Source organism: Larus michahellis, chromosome 2 (genome assembly GCF_964199755.1).
Source record: "Larus michahellis chromosome 2, bLarMic1.1, whole genome shotgun sequence".
NCBI classification, from domain to species: Eukaryota; Metazoa; Chordata; class Aves; order Charadriiformes; family Laridae; genus Larus; species Larus michahellis.
Genome location: NC_133897.1, coordinates 44,894,570 through 44,913,509, shown reverse-complemented (window position 1 = coordinate 44,913,509; position 18,940 = coordinate 44,894,570). Strand labels below are relative to the sequence as shown.

Below are 18,940 nucleotides of genomic sequence, written 5' to 3'. Positions count from 1 at the left end.
ATGTCAAACTCGCCTCGACGTCCCCACCAGACGGCCTGCCGCCGCAGGTCCCCTGACTGAAAAAAGTGCCCAGCCCCGGGAATCTGCTGACAGTACCAAGATCCCCCTCACGAGCTCAACATCCCGAGTCCTGTGCGGTGCTGCCGTGACTTGGCAGTCTGAAAAGATAGAGATGTATTTACTTGGCGACATTTCGACTCCAGGTGCAACAGAGGGCTGCTAAATTCTCCTCTGGGAGCGTGCCTCACACACTGGTGACAGCTACTAACTAGTGGTGCAGTCCTTTAAAAATCCTTTTCAGGAGTCTTTGCGGAGAGATTAAAATGCCACGTGTACGTGAGTTGTAACAATTCTAGGGCAGCTTCCAAAGGGAGATTTAACACAAGCTTTCTCATGAATACCCTTGCACTGCTAACCAGCACCTACTAAGCAAATGATGAGCCTGACTACTGTAAAGAAATATCCCTCTTTAGAGGAGGATTGCACTCGGGAAGAAAATGGGGAGGGGTGTGGGGAATGGAAAAAATAATGAGGGTGGACAAGGAATTTTAGTCTGTTCCACATAGGTGTCTCGGTACACACTAAACTGTACTGGTAGACAACATCATCCAAGGAGTTGCAATGTATTCTAGTCACTCTTCTTGCCACTCTGACCCACCTCTTCCTCACCACAAAATGCCTCCTGTGCTGGCTGGTAGAGCTCTACTTAGCCAGCAGCAGCGTGTGATTTAGCTGCTAGTGCTCATCTAACAGCAGCCCCATGTCCCCAACATACCATGGGAACAGCACGGCAGGGACACAGCAGGGACAACAGATGTGGTCTTGTGATTAAGAGAAATTCTTGTTTCTCTAAGCGTAGTAAGAACCAACCAACAAATGCAGGAACCTAACAAGAACTAACAATTGCAAATCCATGTTACAACAAAGCCAGGTTTTTCTCACCACTTGCTGAAAATAGACATGAAACAACTAGAAGTCCTAAAAGTGCTGATAGTATCTAATACCTGCATCATTATAGCCTGTCTCCCACATCTGTAAGACCTGCAATCAATCACGTCTTTAGTCCAATTCTTATGTTAGGCAATGAGCAAATTCATGGCATGAATATACTGTCCTGCTTTGATTTAAACCCCACCACTGACTTGGTCATATTCCATTTTGTTCCACTGTAGCCATCAGTTTTTCTTTCCATTTAGAAGCAATTGCTTTGAGTTCATTTTATTCTGAGAGTCAAGAGACTGCCCTATATGAATCCTTCGGCTCCTTGAACCGGCTATATGTTTGTATATGTGATAGGAATTAATTTGTTATGCAGTTCATAAGGTACTTAATAAACTTTATATTGAAATATTTGCACTAAATTATCGTTAACTAATTAAAAACCTTTATAGCCATACTCCATTTAATTGACAATCCTAAATTTGGTGTTGATTTAAGTAAAGCAAAGGGGACGAAACATTAAAGATGAGTAGAGAAATTAAGTTCTAGAAGATTAAGTTAGGTGTGGCTTAGATCCAAATTCCTTACTTTTTATCAAGCTTCAAGGCTGCTGCAGTTTTCTCATCGTATGGAGTTTTGTTACTCAAAGCTGAGGACGGACAAACATCTGTTTTACAATTAAAGGTAATCAAAACCTCAGAGGTGGAGTGATGAGCTTCTGCTTCTGACAGTGCCAGCACCAGCATACTGTGATCTCCACAGAGCACATATTGCACCTCCCTACACTTCTGCTAGGACACCACAGCAGCGTTTGAGCATCATTTCTCCTGCCCAGGAACAGAGATGTAAGGACACATACAAACAGATATGGCTACATAAACTACACATAACAACAAATCTCCATAAACATGAAGAGGAAATTATTTCTAAGCTCAAATAATTAGTTTTAAAAACATTTAAATAACCCCTGCAGTCCTTGAAATTATCCACAGGCTGGAGAAAACTGTCTTATAATCAGAGACTTAAACAGCTCCACCTATTCTGGTTATTAAAGAAAAAAAGTCTGAAAAGTGACTTGATTATAGTGCATAGGTACACTTGAGAGGAGGAGGGAGGGAGAGGGAGAGAATCTGAAAGGCCCTTAATCTGATTACATCAAGAACCAACAGGTAAAAATTAAAACCACAAAGTTATTTGGAAGTCTGTCAGAAATTCTGAGCAGGGAACGCGATTAACAGGAACAAACCGTTAGCAACAGTGGTAGGTTTGTTGTTGCTTTCAGATTTTCAGATCCAGACTGTGCACTTTTCTGGAACATATTCTTTACATCAAAATAAATTGCTATATTCAGTCTAGGAGCAAATGAGAGAAATTTAAGGACCTGAATCAACCAGAAAATAACGGTAGACCATCCCTTGGTCTCTTCTGGATCTTAAATTCTATGAATCTGTGAATTATTTTATCCCTTTTAATTACTAGTTCCCTACTATAAAGAAGCTAAAAAGTTAATGTTCTTCTTGAATCAGTGAATTACAGAAAATAATTGAAGTTTCATAATTGGATTATAACCTCAGGAGTATACAGAAATGCTGAACTGGGAAGCTGAGGTAAGGAAAGCATGTCTGGTTTTTTTTGTTTTTTTTTTTAATGTGATCACCAGGCAGTAATAGCCATAAATGCTGCACTTATTACCTGTATTACACTGAAACAATAACATGGCTGTGATCCTGCAATAACTGCTATTTGAACAGACTGCTGTGCTTCCACAAAGCTTTTATGAGGCTGGGTGTCTGTTGGCAGAGAGTTTATTTCAGAATAGGACCTATATTTCCACATTGCCGTTACCTTCATTATTTTATTTGGGGTTGCCCCCAGAGCTGTGGCTAGGCACTTTCCAAGAGAACCAAAATCCAGGGATGTCCACTTTCCCTAGAGCTCATGATGGGGACACAGAAAATACATGCCCAAAGAAAGAGAAACCGTTTTCAGATCTTCATCAGATCAACATCTTTTAAAAATTAGCTGAAAGCATTCCATCTTTCCTGTCTCTGTTTTATAACGAGGCAGACATAAAGTCTCTGATGTAGTTGCAAAAATTCTAAGAAATTCCTTCTCTAGCGAACATTTAAAAAAAAACAAACAACAAAACCAACACTAAAGACTTCTCAGCTTTTAGCACAAATCTAGCAGCAGTGCTTGTCACACAAATAATTCTGGGAAGTTACCAAATACTCGGAATGAAGGACATTGCATGCTGCATAGCACAGAGCTCTTGTCGATGCTTGTTTGGAACGGTATGGGAAAGTCTAGCGGCTGAACACAATGACATTTTTGTTTTCGTGCTGATAATATTCAATAGCTTTGCCATCAAAGTTGGCCTGCCACTTCCCCTTGTACAGAAATTACAAGCGTGCTCTAGGGCTCTTGCCATTGGCTAGAAGCAGTGCCCAGGTTCTGCTTCGGGTGGGGGCAGGGGGTTATTAAGCATAGCTGGTATTGTTTCCTTCCAGCAAAGCTTTAGGACAATGTATTTCTCAAACAGATCAGAACATTATCTGCGTCATACCTTCTAGAGAAAGGTTACGGAAACATTTCTGCTACACAAATGTCAGAACCTGAACAGTGTGTCTCCATCCTCTCCCAAAAGTTGGTGACTCCTAAGGAGCGTAAACCACATTCCCAGTCAGAGACCTTCCTTCTCTGCTCTCTGCGCAGGTAATACAGCCATTGGTTCTGCTCTCCCACTGCTGCCATCAAATTCTCAAATGACAATGAATCAGAAAAACCCATTGAACTCGACACCACAGAATTTAGGACAACAAATATCAAACACGCAGACAAATCTAAAAGACATGGATGAGCTTCAAAACAGAAGAACCAAACATAACCAGAACTTTGATTTTCACTATTTCCACTAAAAAACACCCACAACCACTCAAAGGACAGCAGTGAAGGAACCTTTGTCAAACCACCAGTGCATCAATCAGCCTCCTCACTGGAAAGCTGAAAAGGAGCACCAGGGTTTTACAGAAGGCCTTGAGGGCTTGGGAAATTCAGGCTGTCAAGAGCCCCATGGTCACGAAGGCCCTTCCATGGAGCAACACCAACATTAGAAAACCAGGCCTTTGTCTGACAGACACGCACCGTGCAGAGCGTTTCCTGTCCTTTGGGCAGCTTTTTGGCCATAAGCATTTTCAGACTCTTAAATGCTTGTATCAATAGCCTTGTGGATGGATAGTGATGCCATGGTTGACTGGCTGCACACAAAATGCGCTGGAGAAGTGGAGAAAGAAAGAGGACAAGGAAAGACTGGAAACACGCACGTCTCAGAACAGGTCAGAAGCAGCTCATTAAGTGTGTTTGCCCTCTTTCTATCTCAACACCCCTTCTGCACAGTAAGCAAAACAAGGGGCTGTTACAGTCATGCCCTTCACGCCACTACACAGAAGACTCAATATTTCTGTTATGAGCTCCCTGTTTTGTTGTGGGTTTTTTTTTTCCCAAGGACTTTAATTAAAATTCATCAGAAGAAATGTTTTCAGCAGCGGTGTCTGAGAACGCTGCCTCCTCCCCTATCTTCCATTAAATCAGGTTCATCCAACTTGAAAGGAGATGAGAAACTCTCACTGACACTCTGTCACACGCCAGTGAAAAGACGGGCACATTCAAAACAGGGAACAGTGCAGGTGTTCATTTATTACTTTACGCAGATTATTTTTCTGCCTTTCTTCCTGACAATGGGAACGTTCACATCCCAGATGGAGCTCTCTGTAGTGCTGTGGGCTTTTGCTGACCTAGAGTTTTGTCTTCCCTGATGAAAGAATCTAGGTAAGAAGAGGATCAGTTCATTGCCTACTGGGGCAACTTTCATGTTTGTTTTTAACAATCGGAGACATTTGGAGATTATTTTAATGGGGAATTAATATAAAAATAATTTTAATGATATCAGGTAAAGGAGAAAAAAACCTGTGTGCATCCATGCCCATATTTACACACTGCAAAGATGTAATATTTATATAACTGAGTGCAAAACTGCAAATCAACTGATTTGAGAAACTAAGATGTCACTCAAATGAAATACAAGTTCACCGCCTTGTACCATTTCGGACCCAGAGAGCAACCCCACAATGTTTCTAACAGCATTAATAAGCACCATCACTATGAAGATGTCTTCAATGCAAGAATTAACAAATCATGTCCACAGCATTAGGTTCCTCTGCTTTTATATCTACTTTACGCATCCTTAATGTCCACCATTTGGTTCCTGATCAAAGGCATTTTGAATTAAAAGCGTTAACCTGAGATTAGTTTCTTTTCCCTTCCCCACCCCTCTTAATAAGCTTTTAGGAAATGTCCATGATACAAAGAACTTCAGAAGAATACAGATTTCTCCAAGCTAACCCATCCGTGTATTTTTCTCTGATCTGAACACACACAATAATAAATGAGAGGAATAAACTCACGTACTTCCCTCATTGCCTTGAATCAGCATATTTAGTCCAGCAGGACACCTTTGCTGTGCTTGGCCCAACAGTACACCTTTCTTGGGACTTTGCTTTAGCAATTTTACTTGGAATAACAAAGAAAATCTAGGGGGTTTTGGAGGTTTTTCTTTCCCGTCAAGCGTCGCCATTTCTTTGATTCCCACGAAGACTGATCTCTTTAGCAGATTTCAGAGCCATTCATAGTTCTCATATTACCAGGATACACTGAACCAAAACATCCACGAAGATTTAAGCAGGAACTACTCTATATGATGCCACATGGTTCCTATATGAGCTAATCCCACTGAATGAGCGCTCTCCCCTTCCTGCCCTTTCAGTCTCCGCTATATCCCAGAGTAATGGTGTCAGGTGATATTAATTACAGAAGAGACCTAGATTATGTTCTGCTGTTTGAATTAATATTGAAGCCACAGTGGACCTTGCTTTAACATACACAAGGTTACAGAACACAGTAAATTCCTTTATGTCTACAAAGATTACTCCTTAAAAATACAGCAGTAGACAAAGGCTAACACTCTACTGCTATATAAGTCTCAGATAGTTTGGGTTTTGTCTTCACCAGGGCCAGGATAAGAACACCAGTTTACACTGGGTACAAATTTGGTCTAACTTCATCACAGAACAAAGGATTTACTCCAGGAATTCTTTTGGTCTTTTTTGGTTTTGACCTCACTATGGGGATTCTATTTTTGTTAACCTTTATTTTATTTATAGTTCCCAGTAATTATTTTTAATTAACATTGTAATGCAGAAAAAAAGGAAAGGAAGGGAACTTACGTTCCCCACACCTTCACTTCATCAGTTCACATATAATAAGGACTTCTTATCTTCACAAAAGAAGAGGAAAATGAAAATAGCCAGGAATTTCAAACTCTTACTGTCTTAACACATGGCAGAAATGGCCATCATGAACTCGCTATAAAGCTCGGTCTAATTGAAAAGGTTGTACTTGTTGCAGCTCTTACCAAGAGACCCTGTCCTGAAAGGCACCTTGAACCCCTCTGAAACCTCAATGAACTCAGCAGTTTTCTGTGGGGGCAAAAGGAATACACACAGTTCATTTCAAAAATAGCCCAGGATTTAAGTAAAGTAATGTGTGCACTTTCAATTAATAACCTCAGTTACATTATCCTTGGGGCTATCCTTTAGCAGAATCCAAACAGTGGCAGCCTGAATATTTATTCAGATGTTGCACAGGGACAAAACCAAGGACGTTCAGAATGGAATGAGAGCCTAAACTCTCACACTTCATGACTGGTCAAGGAGACAATCATCATACTTTCAGAAATGAAAAAAACCAAGCAAACAAAAAAACCAAAACCAAAAAACAACACAAAACCTTGAGCAATCTGGACAAAACATGGATCTAGAAACTATATATGCCTGAGCAGCATACAGACTTGCTCCTCTTCAGGTTTAGATATTTTTACTACTGTTGTTTTAATGAAGTCCTTTAATTTTACTCTGGACCACAAAGAAGTCAAAACTTGTTGAAGGGTGATGAGATAGCTAATCCAAACAATAAAAACAAAGCAGATGGAAATAGAAGATTTCTGAAGGTACATTATGGGCACAAGGGGGAAGGACTAAATCAGGACAAGACATATGTAAGTTTAAACTACCAGACACTAGAAGTTTGAAGTAGCTTTCTTTCAGACTATAGACAGGGCATGAAAAAGCCATGACTGAATCAAGGTGGACAGAGATTATCTTTTGAATACATGACAATGTCTTAATAGTGCAATGCACACGGCTTTTTTTTTTTTAAGTCATATGTTGTTCTTTTTAAGCCTATTTTTCTTTTGAAATTGGGCAGGGTGAGGGGTTGGGGGTGGGGAAGAGAGAGTTTATATCTCTTTTCCCAAATTCCCATTCTCTTCTCCAAAATTTATTTTATCTTTTTAAAAAGTTTTGGGTCTAAGTCTTCTCCAGTGCAAACATGTAAGAAAAGACAGACAGAAAGACCAAAATCCTGAGAGACTGACTGTGAGGTTTTGAGATTAAAAATGTTTCAAAGTAATAAAGCTCAAATGTTTAATTTGTGCATGAGATTTCCCTCCATCTATCTCCACCGGGATGTAGTCAGTAAGAACGGGATGTGTCCAGTATACCAACAGGGAACTAAGCCATCTGTGTATGTTTTTAAGAGAATTTTTGAATTCTTCTGGATGAAATATAACACCATGCATGAAAATTAGAGTGACAGATTATGAATATTTCAAAGATAATCATTTATATTTTACTTGTACAGTGACACACCATGCACATTTTTCTGTCTATAATCTATAATTTTACATCTTAAGGTTGATTATCTTTCTTTTTGATGAAAAGCATATTTTGACTGCGAAGATACACGTATAATAGTGTGTAACACTGCACCAGCAGAGACTGTGTACCTCAGAGAAATAAATGCTAATGATGTGATATTTGCTATTATTTTTATGAAATACTTAAAAATCAAACTTTTAGATTAAAAATTTCTGATGATCAATATGATCACAGATGGGTATAAAGCTTCTTTTTTAAAAACCTCAGGAAAGGTTAAGAGAGGCCTAGGTCCATCTTTGGAAGCTCCTTTACTCACTGTTTATGAAAATCCAGAAGATATATACATAAAAGAACAACATATTCCTGCTTGCTAAACATTCCTATTCACTCTTTTTCAATGTAACCTTTGACAGAGTACTTTCACGAAGTCCCCAAAAGATACAGCGCAATTTAACAGCTCCCTGCTGCAAGAGAGAATTTGATGCAACTCTGCTGGACACGCGTTAAACCAAATACTGAGGCTTAGAACCACACAAAAAGAAAATCTTCCAGTAGCAATTCTTTTTTTTTTTATTTACTCAGCTACTGTACAGCCTATGATGACTTGTTTTCCTTTAGTTATATGAACAGTTTGACAGATTACTGTGACAAGGTTACCCTTAAATTGATAAAAGGTTTTATAGTGTTGGAACATTTGTCAGAAACGTCTGACATCACGTGTAATGGACTCTGCACTTCAAGCATCAATGGTACTCCAGTCTGCTGTTTTCTGTTTAGCGTGCGATACACACCACCTAAAAACACACAGCACAGATATAGAAAAGCAGGCAGGATTCACCAAAACAGCCCCATACTTTATCAAACAATTCTGATTAAAGGGTTTCCCTTCCATAACCTATGAGGCAAAATGCAATTAAAATAACAAACGTTACACGTCACTTAAAGGGTGGCTTCCTTGCTGGAATAAACCCGGAAATGGGATGAGCTATGATAGATGTACGTAGCCGTAAGTATTTCCAGTATTCCCTGTAGTTCAGAGAGAGAAATATTGTGGGTTTAGAACATTATTCCTCAGACCTGCCAAATGTCAGACATTGCGAGTGACTGTTACAGTGCTGGCAGCCTTCTCACATGCTAGAGTGGAGGATATAGGTTCAGAAGGGCCCATTTTAGGCACTGCCAGCCTGCCTTGGGGAACCGGTGTCCTGGGCAGAAGCTAGCTTTGCCGAACACCTCCCTTAAATGCAGCTCTCCCAAAATCCTCTACTGCAAAATAATAAGATGGTTTATGGATTGGAATTCAGGTTTTCACCTCAAAACCTGTAGCAAATTACGCTAATACTTCTAGGGAGGAAGCCTAAGAGCCAGCACCTTCTGCAGTTTTGTGAATACCTGTTCACAGGAAGTCCTGAGCGCGTGATGAGACCCCAGCCATGTAAACCAAGAGGGTTCTATAGGAGACAACCATTTCTGAAGAGACAGTGTATGTCTCGCTGATATAGCAGCACATTGCTGCAATACAGACTGCATTTGGAGGGAGAGGAGGGGTGGAGAGAAGGGATTTGGACCTTTGTCCACCTCCACTGTGTAACCATCTGCAAAGGTAAAGAAAAGGTCTTGCAATATATTACTTTAAAAATCTACGTGCTGCCATGACAAATTCTTCAGATGTTTTAAACTTTCCCTATATCGTTTTTCCCTTTTGCTTTGATAAATACTTTTACTATTCTGAAAAAAAGACAGAACAACTATCTAGTTTCTCCTCACTTCCACTTAGCCAAAGGATAGAAAATCAGCAAAATGAATGTCAGCATTTTTCTTAAAGAGCATCTGTTCGCACAGGAACTCCACGATAGCAAGACAAAGCCCTCTAATCACAGACCAGATTAAGTTTAGTGGAGCACATTAAAAATTTTACCACAGTGCCGAAAGGAAGCTCTCAGATACTTGATGTGCACTTCCCGTACGCAGACAAGGGGTAGGGACACGCTCTCTGAACTTCATGATTCAAGTAACACTGCTCGTACCACAGCTGACTTGCACCTCACACCACAACTGCAGCACTAAACGCCACAGCTGTGAAGCTCCTCTAGGAATAGTTAGTTCATTCCTGATCAGCTGCTCGGCTGAAAGCATTTATCTGAACGTGGAAAGGGTCAGACTGCAAGAAGATGTATAGCAAAATAGTTTTTTTGAACGTCAGCAGACTACAGTCAATTTATACCTACAGAGGATCTGGCCCTTGAACTGGGATTATCTGTGACTGTCACAAGCGGGAAGTGTCAATGAATGTAGTTTGTACAAATGTCAGACAGGTACACTCGCAATTCAGCTTGCATGAAATATGAAAAATCACCAGCATGCTATACTCCTGTGAACAGTGAGCCAGTTCTGCCCATAGCAGTTTTAGTAGGAGAAAGCCACAGGGAAGAGTTTCAAGATCACATAATGTTGCTAAAGTTCAGATATCGCTTCAGTAAGACTGCTAGTCCCAGTCCCGGCCAGCCATATCCACATAAAGCATACTTAAGGAAGTCTTTCAGCATTTTTGTTCAAAGTCAGAATGACATAAAATTGTAACACTCCATTAAATTGTTACTCCTATCGCAAGCTTCGAAACAGCCGCCATTTGGATTCAAGTCAGTAGACCTGCCCCAGAATGTTCCTTATTTTACCAGACTTCATTTATTGATCCCTATTTTAAAGGCTGATTTGTGATGAAAAATATCAGTGATGCTGTTGTCTTTTGGAATAGACTATTCTATGGCAAAACCACTGCAGTTCTGCATCATAACAAGGGTGTGTTCTTTTTTTTTTTTTTTTTTCAAATCTCTCCATGTTCTTATTTCAACACAAAAAAAAAATGTAAATTCCACCCAGGTGATCTCTGATTAGAATCTCAAACTAGATTATTCACCTCCCACATGTCATCAATAATAATTAAGAGTTTGGAAGTCCAATCAGGTTCTCATTTCTACTGGTATTAGCCGCTACATTCAGTCGAGTGAGGAGGGGTAACAGGGTGCAACATTTTAGGAAACAGTTCTGTTAATGATGCATGAGGAGCAAAGAGCTCCTTCCTGCCGCCTCTCCAGTTTCAACAGGAATAGAACACAACAAAACTGATACTTATGAGTACAATCTGCAAACATGACTCTCAAGATAAACGGGGAGGTAGAAGGTGCTGCTTTCTACACCATCAGTTTTCAGTGGAACTGCAGTTAATTAGATGGTTGCTACAAGGCCACCTTCAGTGGCTTTCAGGCTTCTCAATCTTTGAGCCTGGCAATGTGTGACATGGCAATCAAAAGGTGTGATAAATAACTGAGGTGGGAACACCCATGTTTTGTTGTGCACCGGGTTATGATTCACAGATCATTGTAACTATAAAATCTGCCGTTAGGGAAGTCGTCTTGCCATGCAAATTCTCCTTTTAACATAAGAAAGGAACCATATTAAACAGAAGTCAGCGTGAAGGCCCTCACCTCTCTATCCCCCCAAACTCATGACCAGACGGTTTTCAACAGGCATTAATTAGCTGTTCAAACTAAAGGAATAACAGTTAACCCTCAAGCGTGGGAGGCTTCTGATGTCTTTTTGTGGACATAAGTAAGTGTACACTGAAAGGCCAGCTTTGACATTTTCCTACCCGAAGACATGGAGGATTTTAAGTGCACTTACGGCTGGCACAGCTTGATGAGGTCCTGGTCAGTGGTGCCGGGTGGAAGGCCTCGAATGTACAGGTTGGTTTTACTCAACTGCTCTCCGCTGCTGTTGTTGCTGCTGTTGTTGCTGCTGTTTGTGCTGGGGCTGGGAGGAGCCATGGGGTGGGGAGCTGGTGCATAGGACTGCTGGAAACACAACAAAACAAAACAAAAAGGCTGTTACTGGAAAAGAAAAGCATGGCAGACTCACATGCTTTACTCAGGTAACTCCCGAGCTATGCGTTGAGGGATGCTTGTCCTGCCGTCCCTGCCCGCCGCCAGCTGCCCACTCCCCCAGTGTGTGTGCCTGCCCCCAGCCAGCAATGCCTTTCAAAATGCAAAACAAGGCCCAGATTTTGGCTATAGCCCACTTCATGGCTATGAAGTGTATGATTTTACTTTATTTTTTTAATCTGGAATCGCAGCAGCTAGATTATGAGCCGATTTTATCTAGATCACAAAGCTCTGAAGTGACAGATACTTTAGAGTGGCTGGTATTAAAGAAAGAAGTTAAACACAATCTGCTTTCAGAATACGCTAAGACAAAAATAAAAGTATCTAGCCAAAGGTATGGGAGCTGATGCCAGAAGTCTAGTAAGTCTTTTGTAAACATGAGGAGCATCCAGTACTCACACAGTCAGGTGGCAGAGAGTTAGCTAGCCTGAGAGGGGAAAAAATCCTAATGACAGAGTCTTTTCAGGCTGCTTTGGGACACCTTTCACTATAGAGAAACAGGGTTTGGAAAAGATGATCAGGTTAGGACCTCCCCCTCTCAAAACCTTACCCACTTCTGAACAACCACAAACCACACGCACAACTGAGAAATATCGCTTAAAAAGGGAGGGATTCTCACAGGGACAACAACCCTCTTCCCTAACTCCCCAGTAAATACATGCTATGAAAGAAGAGACACACATGCTATAAAAATTAGCCAAGCACCTCCGATCTGGGGCAACAACAGAGAATTTAAGCTGTTGCAACCATCCCCAGCTCTCTAACCATCCGCACATTTATTTGCAGCACAGAGTGTTTGTCAGGAGAACAGAGGAGTGGTTGGAAGGAGGAGGCCGTGTCCTGTCACCACTGGGACTTATGCAGAAAAGAGGAGATCCAAGGGAGGAGCTGGGGGATGCTGTGGGCCAAGGCTCTGGCTGGGCAGCTGGGGGAACCGGAGGCAGGGCTCCAGGAACATAAGCGCCTGCTGAGAGGGGGGGAAATCCCATTTCTGCAAGCCGATCAGCTTATTGCGCTAGCAGTGTGCGTGGTTACAACTGCAGGTAAATGTTGGGCCAACGCTAAGTTAACCATGATGTGCTAATGGACTAACAAAAGCAAAACATACGCAATTTTCATTATAGTAGCAAAGACACTTCAGTGATTTCTAATATGCTCATTCTGCATTTAGGCCTCGAACGGAGGCAATATTTAAGTCTGTGAGTAATTCTGATCACATTAATCAACTGCCCCTTTCATTTCAGTGGCCCTACTTTAGTGCTTATAATTATGCACTCACTAGATCAGAGCCTCAGTAGATAGATATTTTTAAATTAATAGCTCTAAACTCTTTCAAACAGGTCCCTTTACTTAGAAGAACCAAAAAAAGTTGGAGAACATAAGGGGACTACCAGTGATAGGTGAAGCTCAGAGGTTTTGATGAAATACATGAAGTACAACACTTGCAACAATGCCTTTCCTGCTGCCCTCCTTCTCTCTTCCCAGTTTCTCCCATTGAAACCGGGAGAGTGGGAACACACCATCAAGCATCAGGACATCAGAATTCTTCTGCAATCTAGCCTGGTTGTAATGTGACTCAAGTAGGACTCGTTAAAAGGAAAAATCAGTTTAATGGACTGTGCGACGGCCATGCTAGCAAGTAATGACATTTGCTCTCATCTACAGTGAAAGAGAAAGGGCAATGAGCTTCCTTCCCCGAGTATCTGTGTAGATACTTTTGCTGACAATCAAAAGCACTTAATGCGTACGGATCATATTTCACTGCACACACATTTTATCAGTGGGTAATCCCCACCCACCCAAGCTTCAATGTCATTCCCAGAAATAGAGAGCTGAAGCAGCAGCCGCAATTACCAGGCACAGGGAATGGCCTCAACTGAGCCCCAGTGCCATGGGCATGTCCTGGAAATCGGCTCCACACCACAGCCATGGCACGGCTGGGTGAAACTGGAGGGAATAGTAACCTCTGACAAAGACACAGACACATGTCTTAAACATCCTGGCTGAAAGCATATTTAAATCTTTGAGCACTCCAGAGCCATGGCAGAGGTAAATGTGACTATGTGTAGCACATACTTGCTTCAGTATTATCAAGAGCCCGGGAAATATCCTGTGTCAATCTTGCACATTTTGAGCATTGGTAATATAAACTTTAAAAAAAATAATTAAAAAAAAATAATCAAGGTAACATTCTTACTTCTTTACTCCATGCTTCCAAGTTTACCACGCACACTGAATGCACATAAATGATGTAAAGCAAGGACAGAATTTTCTGTAAGCCAATAAAGTGCTATGTACTTTAATTATTAATTGTTATTATTATATATGTCTTAGCAGGGGATAATGAGTAAATGGCCTATTCTCACACCAACCTAACAAGCAAGAAAAAAACAAGTGGAAATATACCTTTGAAATACAAAGAACAATTTTCGTTCTATTATAAGATCTTTATCCTCACACAGAGGAAAACACTGGGGGCCTAATTCTAATTTAAGCTTAAGACATTTTATCCCTCTCAACCAGCTGAAAGGGGACCTAGAAGCGAACATGAATTACATTTACACCGATTTTAAGGCCCCAGCTACACCAAAAAAAAAAAAAAAAAAAAAAAAGGAAAGAAAGAAAAGTCCTCAGTATACCCAGAGAATTAGGCCATGGAATAGGTGGTCCCTCAAGCGAGAGCTGCTCAGACAATAGGAACACAAAAACGCCCAGGTTTACAGCAGCATCCACAGAGATGCTTTAAGGGTGGGAAGAGAGGTGGCTATAATCTAGTTTGGAGGATGTTGATCTTCTCAGACCAGTAAGCACTGCTATACTCCAAACACTCTTCGCTAATAAATCTCAGCCACTGCAGCCCATAGTAATTTCCATGCATATCCAATACCCCAGAATACCCTTGGCAGAAAGATTACAAAATTGCCTATACTAAGGCTGATGACATCTTCTGGCTGGTTGCCAGACTAAAAGCTTCAGGTCAGAAGAAATCTTTGAATTCTTTTTCCTGAGACGATGAGTGTATGACTGATGGCACAAGTATGCGTTTTGCCTCCGAATGAGCAAAGGGTCTTGTTCGTTAATCTCCACGTAATACCTGGAGTGAAAGAAATTAATGGCAACCTGATGATGATCCCAGATATGGACCACTTGCGACAGGATCCTGGACGATGCCGATGGGGGGCATTGCCTGGGGAGCTACATGTGCACCCAACAGCGGGAAATTTAGGCCTTGTTCTGACATCGGCCCTGGGGGCAAAGCACTTAACTCCTCTGCCACAAGAGCCACGAGGAGCACTGCTTTCCAGACTGGCTCAAAACATCCTGACACCAGCTGCAGAAATCTGGGAAAGATGTTTTGCCAACATAGCCGAGCACAGGATCTGCAGTGCTAGAAAAAAAAGTATTAGGCAAAATATACATGTTTTACTTCAAAAGGGAGCTGGAATTCAGAGCTGGCTTTGCCATTAATTTTTCAAATAACCAGTGCAACCAACTCATTTTTCAATCCTCATGCTTCATTATTCAATGGGAAGTGTGGTGGGAATGAACTGGTTTGTAGATCCTTCCAAGCAGCTTATTAATTTAGCATGGCTGGCTAATAGGATTTGTTTTCATCTTTGAAAAATGAATGAAATTTCTCTTTTTTCATTATTTAAAAGTAAGAAATTAATGTGCTTAATTCTTCTCCAGTCTCAGGAACACACCCTTGCGCTTAAAGCCCACCGTTGAGCTCTCTGAAGCAAAGTGTCCCATGCAAGTGCACACAGCTAAGCATGAATAATAAGATACCTTGGTCTTTCTTACTCAATAACCCAGAAATGCTGAACTAGAAGCCTCTTGGTTACTAAATGAACAACACTCCTCCTTCCAACATCCAACCTCCTTATGCAAGAACGATATTTATCTTCCCATGGCAACCACAGCACTCTTATGTAGTTTTTCACTTGTTGCAAGTTTAGTCTAAAGCATTTTTCTTCCAAAGCAAAACACTATTTAAAAAAGACAAATTTCAAATATTTTTTTCACATACAATTCCTTTTGGATGGGAATCACAGGCCTCAGATGCCAAGTTGTAGAGTCTGCTTTATTAGCAGCAGCTGGCTCCTTGGCAGGCTTCTGAGGTGGTTGGGCTTGTGGTTTTGGAGTGGCCTCAGAGCCTAGGATACAGCTGGACAGCTATGCTAATGGACTAGCCAATTTGTTTCTCTTCACCTTTGGCTATCCCAAATTTGTACTCTTTTATCTACTTGAAAGTAAGGTCTTGGAAAGATTCCCCATTAACACCGATACATTGACTTTTTCCTATCGTAGTGCATATTTTATATAAAAAAAATGAGTATGACACACGGTCCTGCATTAAAACATGTGTTATTGAAGCAACTGTGAACATACACTATCCATTTTGCTCTGAACTGAGTGTTTTCCAGCTGCTAGATTCATCTCACTTAGAGCCCAATTGCTACACAATTCCCTTCGCTCCTGATTGAGAGGATAAAATAAGGCAAAGTAAATACAAATAGATTGTGCAAATATCAGTTTACAGCTCACACTAGCAAAACATCGTTCTCTTTACACCCTACTGTACAAAGGAGTAATTTTTGAGAGCTGGAGGGTTCTTACTGGCCAATTATAGTGATGATGAGAGGATGCCACCAACTTATCGGCCTGTTGATGGGATTTTGGAGCTGATTGAACTACAAATCTCATATTAAGCAAAAGACAATCATCACAGTTGAAGAGAAAACAGAGACATAGGATAAATGTAATGAAAATAATTAGATAAAAGCCACAGCAACAATTCTGCCTTCGGTTGGCTTCCTTAGTGAGGTAAGCTGTATTTCTCATTCATAGTGAGGTAGAACAGAAAAGTGAATAAAAGATAAACATTGAGCTGGCAACACAGAAACCTTGTGTATTTTAGAAAGGCTGCAGTCATGGGAGTTCAAGTCATAATCTTCTTCCTGAATTTGTAGTGCATTCGCTAGTCTTGCAGAATCTAGCCACGACTATTGTCTAGCTCCCATGTGGCCAACGAAGGCCTGGAAGACACCGCTCTTCGATGCTTCCCTACGTGGGCAGACCTTTCCCTAGACATCTGACAGAAAACAAACAGATGCAATAGTGGACATATTTTCTAACCTTTCTGCACGGTGACAAAGTTTCCTGGACTGTTTCTGTAGAAGCAGGAACCTACCACTTGGCAACGTTTTTCCATTTGTAAAGGAATGACATGAGAAAATGTAAGTAAACTCAAAAGATGAAGACAGACAGTAAGGTTCAAAGTCTGCTCCATCACAGTCCTTTCAATCAGGAAAACCAGAACACACCTCAAGAGGATTTTGATTTCTCTGAATCACTTCCAAGGCCTTTAAAAGTGATTTGCTGGTTACCAGAAGACCGGTGAGTCAGAGCTGCTGGGTTACGCTCTCCGTACTGCCACTATATCACTGTGCTACCCCAAGCGAGTCATTTAGATTCCTTATGTCTCAGTTTACCAATCTGTAATGATTCTTCCTTACCTTTTCAAGGCTTATATAATGCTCTGTGATTACTGGATGAAAGACGCTATTGAGGACTGTAATCTTACTTAAAGATGGGGAAAATATTATGAAAATTTAACTTAACAACCAAAGCTTTTCCTAGTTCTTTTGCAGACAAAAATTATTTCTGCATACAATGATCTTGATACCCTGTATCTAAACTGAATGAATAAAATAATTTTAAAGCTTAAATAGAATGCCAATTCAATTAGCTTTCTCATTAAAAAATAATTATTTTTATTTTATTTAAAAAAAAAACAACTTTGAATTATTCAATCACATTGCTCTCTTGCGCATGCTTCTTATATACGTTGAACTTTTTTTTGTTTCATTCTATTCCAAACAATATCTTTAGTCCATAGGAAAAAGGCATCATTATGTTTTGCTCACCCTTTCTTTCCACACATCAAAAAAGATCACTTGTGAAAAATGACAATTATTAAAAAAAAATAAAAAGTCCTAGAGTAGGCACAGTAGTCATTCAACAGTCAGATTAAAACTGGCATTTGATGGGTTGATAAGATGCTTTGAGATCTTTGTTTCACACACAAAGCTGTTGAAATTAGTAGGCTAAATACTCCTGGGGCTTACAGTTCCCTTGAATGCAGCACAAAGCACAAGAGCTCCATAAAGCATAAGCTCAGGAAGAACTTGGCTCAATTTTCTCTCTTCTGAAATACTTCTCTTCCAAATCACGACTGCCTAGCTTTTAGCATTTTATAAGCACGTACAAGTAGACAATACATAGGAAGCAAGGCATCCAAGGGAAGAGGAGTAAGTCCTTTATTGGACAGGACCTACAAAGTATGTCCCATTTCATACAATTTTCTGCATCAAAACAAACCAACAACAGGAATCGACAATTCTTGGCTATCTTTAAGAGCACTGAGTGTTTAGAAACCACTAGCCAGGGTTACATACACCAGAAGCCTGAAAATTTTCTCACTGATCACAGTATCTTATATTTCGACTAAGAGTGACTGAAATATGTCAATATGTACATCACTCCATTTACCACCTTTACCAACGGAAAACTTCAAAAGCAAATTGGTCAGATGGAAAGCTGCTTATTTTGAAGTATGATGAAGTTTAAATAACAAAGTGGTTTAGAGCACATATCATTAGGATAGACTGATAGTCATCCCATCTGAGGATGAACAGGTCACAGTGAAAACCAGCCCAAGACAAGGAATGGCACAGAGATGAAGAGTGTCGTTTGCAGACTGAGAATGCCCTGGCCGTTGCTGCCCCCCTGGGTTTTGGTTAAACAGATGTAAGCTGCAGAGCCACCAACCTCAGCACTTCACCCTCTCCTCCCTACATGTTGCTACACCAAAGATAAGACTATTCATCCCTCGTAAGTAATTTTCTGTTTATCCGTGGACTGCACGTCATTCTGGACTAAACTATAGTAGCTTTCCTGAATTTAGAGCTTCTTGCATCCAGACAGGAGGGTACAATTTAGTCCTTAGCACTAAAAAGCCAAAGACTAGGAGTAAGAGCTGTGTCACCAAATAAATATTTTCCAGAGCGGAAAATAACCTTCACAGCCTTGTCTCCTCCCATTTATTTCATGGCAGGAGGCTCCTGTGACAGACCATTCCTGTGGCATTATTTATTTCTCAGCAAGGGAGAAGAAGAATTCTTTCTATAGATAAAGTATTTTGGCATTTTGGCAAACTCGTAAACAATAACCTATATTCTTTGACATAAATTAGTGTTATTGCTTCATTATCCAATCTATTCATGT

General features: G+C 40.6%; 1 protein-coding gene across 10 annotated transcripts in view; it reads right to left on the bottom strand.

Annotated features, from left to right (window-relative positions):
- The window catches only part of RBMS3 (RNA binding motif single stranded interacting protein 3), a 716,669-nt gene that overhangs the window by 341,415 nt on the left and 356,314 nt on the right, over nucleotides 1–18,940 (bottom strand). For 8 of the 10 annotated variants that reach the window (XM_074575088.1, XM_074575087.1, XM_074575090.1 and 5 more), the window contains one exon: nucleotides 11,394–11,563. In XM_074575088.1, coding sequence (XP_074431189.1) covers nucleotides 11,394–11,563 — 170 coding nt within the window. The remainder of the gene's footprint in view (nucleotides 1–11,393; nucleotides 11,564–18,940) is intronic. The other 2 variants (XM_074575089.1, XM_074575098.1) reach the window with 1 other exon arrangement.